Source organism: Olea europaea, chromosome 18, assembly GCF_002742605.1.
Source record: "Olea europaea var. sylvestris chromosome 18, O_europaea_v1, whole genome shotgun sequence".
NCBI lineage: Eukaryota > Viridiplantae > Streptophyta > Magnoliopsida > Lamiales > Oleaceae > Olea > Olea europaea.
In genome coordinates, this window is record NC_036254.1 from 20,074,735 (window position 1) to 20,086,732 (window position 11,998).

Below are 11,998 nucleotides of genomic sequence, written 5' to 3' on the forward strand. Positions count from 1 at the left end.
ATCAAACTCATTTTGACATGACTTCTGATAAATTAAAATAAATTTCATCAAAAAGGTAGTTTTGAACGCGTTTGATTAATTTTATAAAAGTGATTTTACGTAAAAGAATTTTTAAAAAAAACTGACTTACCATGGAAGAGAGAGAACTTTTACATACTAGGCCCTCATTTGGGCTCCATTTGAACGAGGTACAGGAAAAAATGTATTTTAAAATAATAATTTTTTTTAGGGAATGTGTGATTAAAAAATTAAAAAGAATATAAATTGTAACTTGGCGAAACATGCTATATATAAAGACAACTTGTATCCTTTTCAAAACCTCGATATTCATTCATTATGCAGCATATGTAATAACAGAAACATTTTTTTCCCTTGAAAATACAAAATAAAATGAATCATATACATCCATTGAAAGCTGAAAATGTGAGGCAAAACTACACAAATACACTGCCTCTGGACAACAATTGATTCTTCAATATCCTATTCTCAATCCTTCCAATGTCATCGCAGTTCATGACATTGCATTTTTTTAAATCCCAAAAGTTCAAAAACCAAAAGAAAAAACGTCTAAAACCGCAAGATTGACAGGAAAAAACGCAAACAATACTTCTACATAGAGAAACAGAGAAGCATGTATGTTTTCACAAATGCATGTATTTCGACTCTTTGACCTGTGAAATGCCATGATTGAAAAATTTTGGAGAAAAAAAAATGATGTGAATGAAATGCCTAACCTGACCACCCACCCGCCCGGCCCAGAATGAAATGCATAACCCGACCAGACACCCAACCACCTGGCCCACTAACCCCGACCTGAGCCCCCCAAATATAACATGATGAATGAAAATAATGAGATTGAATGCAAATCGACTCCAAGAACTTATGTATGACCAATGCAAGAGAAAGACAGACCAGAAAACATTTTTTTTAAAAAAACTGATTTTTGATGAAAAAGAAAATTTAAAAATTAGGGAAGAAAAACTGCAGCGGGTAGGTGGGTTGGCTGGCTCAAGGTATCATGCCAACCAAAGCTCTGGGGGCTTATCTTGTCCCGATCAAGGATGACATCGAGAATATCTTGTTTTGACCACCGGGAGAGACCACCAAGGACGCACAAAGCACAGAAATGCAATGCAGACTGATTTGTTCATTCAGCACAGTAACAACTATCTTCCCTCCCGAATCGATCTCAAAAATTGAACTCTACTTCTCAAGTTTAAATTACTGAGAAGCCACTGCCACCGATTCCTTCCCATGGCAAAATTAATGAACCCGAGATTTTGCTTCTCAGGTCCTTCAGCCACCACCATCCCGATCCCATGATGCTTATGCATGAGTTAGTGACTTTACGAAGATAAATGGCTTCTGTAGTCAGAGAAATTTAATGACCGACTCGTTTTATGCAATTCTGGACCCGACCTGAACCGACTCAACATGACCATATGCATGCAGGTTAGATAATACGTACTCCCTGGATGCCACCTCAAACAGAAATGGCACGACTAATGGCCAACCTGGCCCACTCGGCAGATTCCTTAATCAAGTGGTCATCTGAAGACAAGCATTCATTTAAAAAGTCTTTGCTTGAGACAGATTGCTGAATCAAAGAACCTGCATTGCTTCCCAGCGTATCAGCTAAATCGCCCAGGACACCAATAGCAGTTTTCATCACAACATCATCCCTGCAATAATATAGATTGAACAATCAGATGATAAATATACAAAAGATTAGTACAACAAAGAAGCATAACTGTGATTACAAAATAAAGGGTATACTTACATATCTTTCTCCATGTAAATGCTGTCTAGGAATTGAAGGATATGTGGTGCATACGGGAACAGAAGCTGAGTCTTAGGAGTGTTCTTGAAGCCCTGGAATATTCCAGAATATGCCTCCAAAATTCCATTCCTAAGAAGATTAGTATATTCTATCATTTCATCATCCACACCTGATGTGTGAGCAGACAATTCTGCAGCGCTCTGGAGCATGGGCATTGCATACATTAGGTACTTCTCAAAATTCTCTCCAATGGCCAGTGCTATGTCCCCAAAGCATGAAAAGATTGGGGGCTTTACGGATCGGTGAAGTTGGTTACTTGACAAGTCTTTGAGGAGCTGGGTCATTATCCCATCACAGTAAGGCAGAATCTTACCCTCCAATGCCCTGCAGATATCACCCACAACACCAACTGTTACAGCACAAACTTGGTATTCTTCGAAATTCTGTAGACCCATCTCCAAGTACTTGTAAAATTCAGGCAAGAATATTGCAAAGTTGGGGCCTGTTGCATAGGCAAATGCACCAATAGCAAGCATTGCTTCCTCATGGACAGTGGCACTTCTACAAGCAAAAACCCTGAGAAGAAGGTTCATGATCTGATCTCCATACTGCATGAAGGCATACTTGGCGGTATTTGAAGCCCCTAGTTTCTGAATAATGACCTGTAAGCACCCACAGAGAAGGCCTTGTAATTCATTCTGCTTCTCTCGCTCGTCAGACAAGAGTTTCTGTCCCTCGAGAGTCTTGTGAAGCTCTGCCATGATGACTTGAACAAGCTCCGAGACTAACCGGGCAGTTTCCTCAGTTGAGCATCTTACCACTTCATTAAGTGTCTCGTACGCAGCAGTCCGAAGTCGTGACTCCCCAGCATCTTCTCTATGAGTGACGTTGAGAAGGGACTGAACAATTTCTTGGAAATAAGGCATCAAAGAAGATGATGATCCCAAGTCCTCATAACCTTGTGCGAGAAAATAGAGAGCACCACAGGCTTTCTCAGCAACATTTGGAACGTCTTTCATGCTCTGGAGTAGAACTGTAATAATCTGTTGGCAATTTTCTGGAGTAATAATGGGTGTTTCCATAGTTGAACCATGAAGGAATTCAAATATTCTCCCCAAGGTCCATGCAGTTGTGTCCTTCACATGGCTACTTGGGTCATTGGTCAAAGCCGTGAGCATGAAATTTAGAGCAACATTGACGATAGGGGTTAACTTATCGGGCGAAGGACCTTCCAATATGGAACCAAATGCATATGTAGCTGCCTCTCTCTGCCTCCAATCAGGTTTTGTTATATTCTCTTCAATAAATGGCATCACAAGCGGCACAATATCATCACCCACTGTCCGGGCAACCAGACCAAGGCAAGTTCCACCAGCCATGGCAAGATTCCAAGCTCCGTCATCCTGATCCTGATCTTCTTCTTGTTTGAGAAGAGTCTCCAACAGCATAGGAACAAGTGCCGGGAGAGCTTGTTTGATAAAATGATAGCACGGAACATCAGAATCTGCAGTAAATTCACCTCCATACTCTTCCAAAATATCAATCTCCTCATCACAAACTGAGCTCCAAAACTCAATGGCCTGAAGTGCAACTGGTTCCTCTTCTTCTCTGACAGCCTTCAACGTGATGTTGAAAATGTCTTGGATGTATGGTGTTAATTTCTCATAATATGTTGACCCAATCGAGACCAAACACTCAAAAGCAGCCAGGCGAATTTTCACCTCTGGGGAGAGAGTGGCCTCACAAACAACTCTCATTATGTAATCACGTTCCATATCGTTGGAAAAGTTTGCCTGCGCAAAGCTAAGAGCATTATACAAAGCTCGGGTGGCAGCAAGCCTGACCTCATTGTTACCTTCATTTGCATTCATTCCTTGTACCACGGCTGTAAGTATCTTATTAACATGATCTTGATCAACAACATCAGGAACAACTTCTTCACACAGATACCCCAAAGTTTCAAGGGTAGCTTGCTTTACATGAGGTGGGACCTGATGAATATTTGACAAGAGGGATCCTATCAGCTCTGGCCACTGTTTCTGCGGCAGCTCAATACTTGCAACTTTTGCAATGACTTGTGAAGCAGTTGATCGAGCATCAGGTACAGAAGAAGAGAGGGTTTGTAACAAGCATGCCTTGATTTGGCCCTTCACAGCCACATCTAAAGACAACCATCTTTGAACAAGCTCATACTTTCTATGTTGTTCCTTAGCATCCAAAGCATTTTTGAGAATCAAACCTGCCAGTTTACGACTTTCAATTGGCTTTTCTTCACTAGCAAGCTCTCCAGAAAGGGATAACAGAAAACCAGGAAGATTTTGATCCTGAAACTGTTTCAAAGTATCTTCAGCATGTTTCCGCACGGTTGCATCTACAGCTTGTGCACTTAGAAGAACCTGGGTAACTTCCATTGCTATTTTCTTCCTGTTTATATCAAGTGAGATGAAATTACCATAAGAAATAGGCATTGACATCAAAACTCAGAATTGAATACATCTCAAATGCTGAAGAAAGAAATAACTCCCTGAGAAGTAAGAACATTGATTAATGTACAAAACATCAATGAGAAATCAAATGTCACGCCAAAAATGAAAAAGGGGGGGGGGGGGGGGGGGGGGGTTGGCAAGATTGAGCAAATTTTTATGTTTGCAGTCCCAGGCAAATAAAGATGAAAAGAATAATTGAACAGGGTATCATGCGATACTAAGACAGAATACTCAACGCAGGGGCCATGAAACAAACTAAACACCGACAACGTTTCCAGTTTAGCATCCAATCGATAAGAAGAAAAAGTACCACATTCAATATTCTCTCATTCCATACAGTTACCATGCGACAAAAACAGAGAAAGAACACAATTTTCTAGGTTGAGAAAGGGGTTACTGAACAACTGCCACTCTTGTGCTCATTTAAATTGACAAAATCAAGAACTTTCCCCCATAAATGGGCAAACAGGGGTGATAATGACTTTTGATTGTTGACCTAGTTGGAGAATAGGTACATTGGTATTCAACACCAAACGTAAAGATACAAATGTATAAAACGAACTCGCCATAGATCTAAAAGACAATCTTCAAAATTTAACTAAAATCTACAACATTTAAATCAAACAAGATATAAGCCAACTGTTCATTCTACTCTACTCAAAAGTGAAAGCAACAAAACATACGCTTAAAACCAATCAAAGGTACAATAATTCATTAATTAAGTTTTAAAATCCAAATATACCCACCAGAACTTTAATTTCTTAAAGCTAAAAAGTTCAGATTAGCACAAAAATAACTTCTAGAAACCAATCCGATCTATCCAAAATCCATTAAATAACAATGAATCAGAAAGAAAATAAGTATCATTTGCTTAAAACCTTCATAAAAAACAAACAATCTGAAAAGTGAAAACTTAACACGCAAAAAGTTAGATAACTATTTTAACTGCAAAATAATTGACAAAGCAATCAGATCAATCCAGTAAACGGATCTATAAGCACCAAAATTGGAACTTAACTTCAGTAACTAATATCAAAACAGTCGATCAAAAACTTTATAAAAAAAAAATTACAAAATTCATAAAAAGCAAAGCGGTGTAAATAAATTACCTGAGAAACGAACGGAATGAGAAAATACTTCTCTCGGACCGAAATTGTCCAAAAGCGGCGCCTCTGAAAACCCTAATATGGAGTTTTTTTTTTCTTTTTTTTTTTTTTTTTTTTTTCAAAGAGAGGCTTTTTAGTTTTTAGAGAGAGATGGGTATGTAAAGCTAGACTCGAAATATGCAAATAATATTTTACTGGGAAATTATTGCGTGTTGCACGGACTAGGTAGTTTCCTCATCGTATATGGATAAGCAATTGGGTCCCATGGAATTATTTGAACCTTTTTTTTAATTCATATTTCAATTTATTTTTGGCCCTATATTACTGATTGTTGTATTCAGTATTTTGTTACTTTTTCATAATTCAATGAGAACTATACTCGCTGTCAGTATTTTGGTATGAAAAAAAAATAATAATAATAAAACTAGAAAATCCATGGAGATGGATGACCGGTTTGTACATAATTTTACTATGGTGTTAGTTGTGGTCGAGAAGATAGGCGGGGATGGGGATCATGCTAGCACATTTTTAATAGCTTAGGGACTTATAATGAAAATGAGAGGTTGTGGACTCCATGGTCATAGGCTCCAAACATTGGGGACCTCATCTGGAATATTCCCAAAGTCAAAATTCAGATTTGACCATGACTTACTATTTTATCACTAAGTTATAAAACTAGTTCTTTTTTTTTTTTTTTTTTGGATATCCAGGTATCCCAACTTACACTAAACTAAATTTTGGACCCCCAAGACCCTTGCCCCTAGAACTTTGGAGGGGGTAAATCGCGGGTTATACCTCAACTGGATCACAAGTTCCCCCCACCGCCTGTACACTTCTGCGCACAAGAGATCCTCCTCCAAAGTGATTGGAACTTGAATAACAAGAAATTTAGATTATTTTAACTGTATGAATAGACAGACCCTTCATTAGTTTCGTACAAAGATTAATTTCGAAGCTTTACGAGATGGCAGGTGCATGGAAAAGAAGTGCACTGTCCACTGTTTTCGCCGTTGTCGTCATAGGTAGTATTTGAATTCCAATGAAATTTTTAGTATTTTTGATGGGTTGTGACCTTGTTGTTCAGTGTCGATTCTGTGCTTTTGGGGGCCTCAAGCGAAGTTAAAAAATTAGACCCCCCTCCCCCTCCAAAAAAGAAAAAAAAATTATACATGCAAAATATATGCGTATTATGGTACCAATTGTTAACTTAATACTCAACTGCAAAACAAAAAACAAAAAAAATAAAATTGTCCTACTACTCCGAAATGCATTCTATACCAAAAATGGGGCTCAAACAATTGATCATACGATTAAATCTAACAAAAGTCAATATAATTCGACAAGAGTGCAATACTACAATGTAATATATAAGCCGACAAGATTTCGAACATTTTCTATATGTTTAATAGTTTATAAATAAGCAGGGGCAAGCCATTACTTACCTGAAAAATATGAATTGAGCAAAAATTATGAAATGACACAATGCGGAGCACTTTGAGAATTCTATCGTCACAACTCACAATCCTAAAATCAAAATTTAACAACAACCACGACAACCAATTAATTGTTGAAGATAAATTTAAATTGTATATGAAAGATAAATTTAATAGCAACCATTAAGTAAATCCCTAAAACGTCTCAGCATTTCTCTCCCACTCCATTCTTCTCTCCATTTGCATGAAGTAGAATATAATTTTCGATCACAAGAAGGATCTTGGCTAAATCCATTCTTGAAGTGGACAGACATGAATACGTGGGAGCTTAAAATCTTTTGATCTCAATACATCATTCTAAAAAGACTCACACAGCTAAGGTTCTACATTTCTAGTACCAATCCATGCACTGATAGCTCATTAAGAGACATCAAAATCAGTTCTATTAACAACATAACAAAGGCTAAATCATATTGCAAAAACATTGAAGAAGGACAGTAGGACTAAGGGAGTGCATTGCAATCTGTGCATTCTGTCCTGCATAAGTGCTTTGACTTGGTCGCAGTTTATATTTATAGATGCATATGATAACAATGCATAAATAAACCACCGAACATATAAGCAGATGGAGCATGGGAGAAAGCCATAGTTGGATGGTGCACTAAAGATATGCTAGTGGATCATCACAATCATCAGAAGTGCAAGAAAATGCATAAGAAGCTTTGAAAATGTAATCTAATCATACCTAGACTTCTGCATTTTTGAAAGCTGCTTTGCAACATATTCGCACGACTACTCAATAAAATCATAGCATGACAAGAGGCTAAGTCCAGTGAGAAATTCTTCAGTCTGTTTTGCAGGTGAAAACAAAAAACACCAGTGTAAGAATAAATTCCAGTGTGAAACATCTACCATAGGTTAATTAATGTTTGTAGATGTTATGGATTGATAAGAAAGCAAAGAAGACATTCAAGGGATATGCCAACAAAATGCTCATAGATACAAAAGAGAACTTTTAATGAAGGATTTTCGTTGTTAAATAGGAACCAGATCTGTGTCCAGTACTCGAGCCGATTGAATCAGCATTACAATCCATATCACAATCTCATTCAAGTAGAATCAGATATCAATAAAAATTCAAAGTTTGTTTATTATATGATGGAGAACTCAAAAAAGAAACAGAAGAAGAGAGCTCAAGGGAAATTTTAATGTAAATCAGTAGTCCCTGAAATTGAAAAATCGTAGCTTCAAATTTAACTTAATGACAACACTTTGCGCTATGGACATAACTGTTTCGACTTTGAATTCTCACATCATTGGAAATCTTTTTTCATTGAGTCAGTGAGATAAAGGGAAATGGATGAGCTTCATTTCACAGCAATACACTATAAAATTTTGAACTATTGAGAATTGGTCAATCAAACACCAAATAATATATCATTTTTTTCCCTTTAAATTCTCAAAAAATCCAGTTCAAGCCTATACTGCAAAGAAGGTAAAATTAAATTTTCTATAAGCTCAACCGAACAGATATAATAATAACAATCACCTCAAGAAGAACACTCAAATCAAAGCACAAGTAATTTCAAAAATATAAAGGAGGAAGAATAATACCAAAACGGGAACTACATTTATACCCTTCCAATTTCCATAATCGTTAATATCTAATCCATTAGAAAGCAATTTCGCCAGATCTTCTTTCAGAAACCTCTGCTTCGCCTCCGCTCTCCGCCGCACCACTTCAATCCTCGTCCAAGTCGCTTTAATTAGCGATTTACTTCATTTCAATTCAAGTATAAAAAAAAAGTTAAAAATAAAAATTGAAGCATGTATATAGACAAAGAAAGACTCGAGTGCTGGAGTGTCGCTGTCGTCGGTCCGGTGGAGCAGAGAGGTGAGAGGCGATGAAATGAGGCCCCGTGGGGTTTCTACCTTTAATTGAAAATAAAAAATAAAAAAATATTGGGCCATATAAATAAGGCCTCCTTTGGCTTTGGGCCCTAAGGCGTGCCTCGCCTCAGGACCGATCCTAACCTTGTTCTTTGCTTTTTTATTTCTGTTGGCAATAAATAATTTTTATTCATCTTAATGGATTAAACTTTAATGTGCGTGTATTGATATTGTGATTGTATCCTCAAAACACGAAGTTTATTTGCTTTTTTTGCTGCGAAAGAAGAGGCTAGCGAATTGGGAACCGCTATCGGGATATATCTTGTAACTACATATTCATGTGTTGGTGTTTTCAAAGACGGGAATGTTAATATCATAGCGAATGATCAAGGAAATCGGAAAACCCCTTCATGGGTTGCCTTTACTGATAATGAGAGGTTGATTGGTGAGGCCAGCAAGAATCAGGCTTCAGTTAATTCCGAGAGGACTATCTTTGACGTCAAGAGGCTAATTGGAAGAAAGTAAGACATGGATTCTTTTGTTTTTTAATTTTGGCAGCAAAATTAAAAATATAAGGAATTTTTTGAAAATCTTGTGCAAAATTTTGAATTTTAAATTTAGTATAGAGACAACTGACCTGCCCCATACCAAATCTACCACTGCTTATATTCTTTTGTTTTTTCTACTCATGGAATCATTTATAATTATCAGGACTATAACTCTTGCTACGGTGTAGGATTGAAGATAAAGAGGTCCAAAATGACATGAAGCTCGTTCCATCTAAGATCTTGAAAAAGGAGGGAAAACCATACATAGAGATCCAAATGAAAGATGGCAAGACCAAGGTTTTTAGTCCTAAGGAGATTAACGCCATGATTCTATCAAAGATGAAGGAAACCGCCGAAGCATACCTTGGAAAAAAAATTAAGGATGCAATTGTCACTGTTCCTGGAAAACTTCTTATTCAAAGATTTATTCGAGTCTTATTGACATCGTTAGGAACCTAGTGTTGTAACTTAAAATAAAGTTTTAACCTTTCAACAATTAACCTATTTAATTTTCTATTTTTATTTATTTAATAATCACTTTTAACATAATTAAAACATCATAATTCATGTTATAGTCTCTATTTTAATGACGTAATTGTGGAGGTTAATTTTCACCTATAAAAGGTGATTACATCTCATTGAAGATGAGCATTAGCATACAATAATTTGGAAGGAAAACATTCTTTATAATTTATACTATATTCTTATATTTTTGGCAACTCGATGAGAGACTCGTTCAATTATCTTCCTATGGTCGTGCCCGCAAAAGGAGAGCCACATGGATTTTATCTTGGAACCATGTAGTGCTGAAAGAACCCGAATGAAAGGGAGGCAACACAACTTTACGATAGCGTGCTCGATGTGACTCCCAAGGCTTGCTTTCTAAATCTCTTCTCTATTTTATGTTATATTATTCTTGAATTGTATTTGTTATTTTATTGTGTTAATTGATAATAAATTTATCTACTCATAAATCACTCAATTTTTCCAACAATCTAAAGTCGTGTTGAGTGATTTTTGCATAGTAGTGTATGATCTTTAAAGTGCAAACTAACCATGTTTAGATGGTTTAATTTGTTATATTTCAAGTAAAAGTAATCTTGCAGTGAAACAGCAAGCAATGAACTCCTGATAGAAATATACCTAACTGATAAGTGTAGTTTCTACATTTTTTGGGATCTTAAATGATGATATTTTGTTATTCTTTGAATGAATTAGAACCTGATTTGTTATTTATTGCTTTTATTTGGAACAATTCATGTTTCAAAGAAGAATTGGAAAAAAGAACGGAAAATGGCTAAATGAAGCAAATCCAAAGTATGGGGACCAAAGTGTAAATATTTAATGGTTGATTTGGATCACAAAAGATATTTTGAAGATTGATAGAAGTCAATTGAATGCAAATTGGAGTCAAAAAGGAAAAGAATATGGTTAGAATATTACCATAAATCGACTTCAAATCATATAAGATATCTTCAAGACTTTTGATCAAATTGAGACCCATTTTTCGGATGGAGAATGTTTGAATTGGAAAAATTGTATTTCTAAAAGAATTGTAGATCTTTTAATTATCTTTCTAATTTACTTTGAATCACCTGAATCGGATGCTAATAGAGAAAGTTATGATCAAAATACTGAAAGTAGTGCAGAGACAAAATTATGTGCGCGTGAAGGCAACTTTCCTTATTGATTCAAACTCTTTTGGAAGTCAATTTGGACGTGAATTTTGACCTAATTTCATCAAACAAATACAAGATATGGGCAGCAATGGAAGGGTCTCTCTCTTGCTTCTTCATACACAATAGTTTCATCAAATCCATCAGGAACAAGGGGCCAATTTCTATATTTTGAGAGAGAAGATCAAGTCATAGCAAGTAATTAAAGTTCAATTACATCAAGTTTTGAAAAATTCAACTTTGGACGTGAAGATCAACATCTTTTGTATTCTAGGTGATATTTTTCTATTATTTTTCTTGTAATTTATATATTAATATCTAGGCTAGTTTTTCATTGTATTGGATGAATGATGAATCCTATCTTTTGTTTATTTTAATTCAAAACAATTAATTTAGTATTTCATGATTTTTTCTTAATTGGTTTTGCATTCCCATTGAACTATTTAATTACTTGATCACCAATTAGATAGTAAGTTGCTTGTTGTAGTGTAGGAATACTCACAATAAACGCTGTAAAATCAACGCATGAACAATAGGTATTAAGAATAATACTTATGGCATGTGCAATCACGTGTGATAAATCATGTGAATCAATGCATGTTTTTCATATGAATTCAAATTAGAAATATGATCGTCTCGTGGTAATTATAGGTTTATTATATTTTGGGAAAGAATATTGAATAAAAGTGGATTATCGATTGTTTTGAATGCATGAATTTACTAGATTATAAATTAAGAGCTGAATTAGATGGCAAATAGGGGGATTCACGATTCCAGTACAAATGTTCACATATTAAATAAATATTTTATTTACTTTCTTAGTTTAAGATTAGCATATAAAACATACAAATCACAAACTTTTTTTATTTTATAGCACTTCGAATCTAGTAAAAGCTACTTAACTAAGTATTAAACCTTATTTCTCGTGGGAACAATACTCTTAACTCACAAATTTTATTACTTGTACAACGATCCCGTACGCATGCGGGTTTCACACGAACAAGTTTTTGGCGCCGTTGTCGGGGAATAACGGTGTTAATTTTAGTTATTAGATATTTTAAATTCGTTTATTTTTATTT

General features: G+C 35.7%; 1 protein-coding gene across 1 annotated transcript; it reads right to left on the reverse strand.

Annotated features, from left to right (window-relative positions):
* Positions 1-309: 309 nt before the first annotated feature.
* Positions 310-5,512, reverse strand: LOC111366841 (importin subunit beta-1-like; the record flags this gene model as incomplete). The annotated part of the gene is made up of 3 exons (XM_022987535.1): positions 310-1,682; positions 1,781-4,204; positions 5,376-5,512. Coding segments are annotated over 3 exons (2,760 nt in total), but the record flags the coding sequence as incomplete, so codon positions are not given.
* Between the last annotated feature and the right edge of the window lie 6,486 nt (positions 5,513-11,998).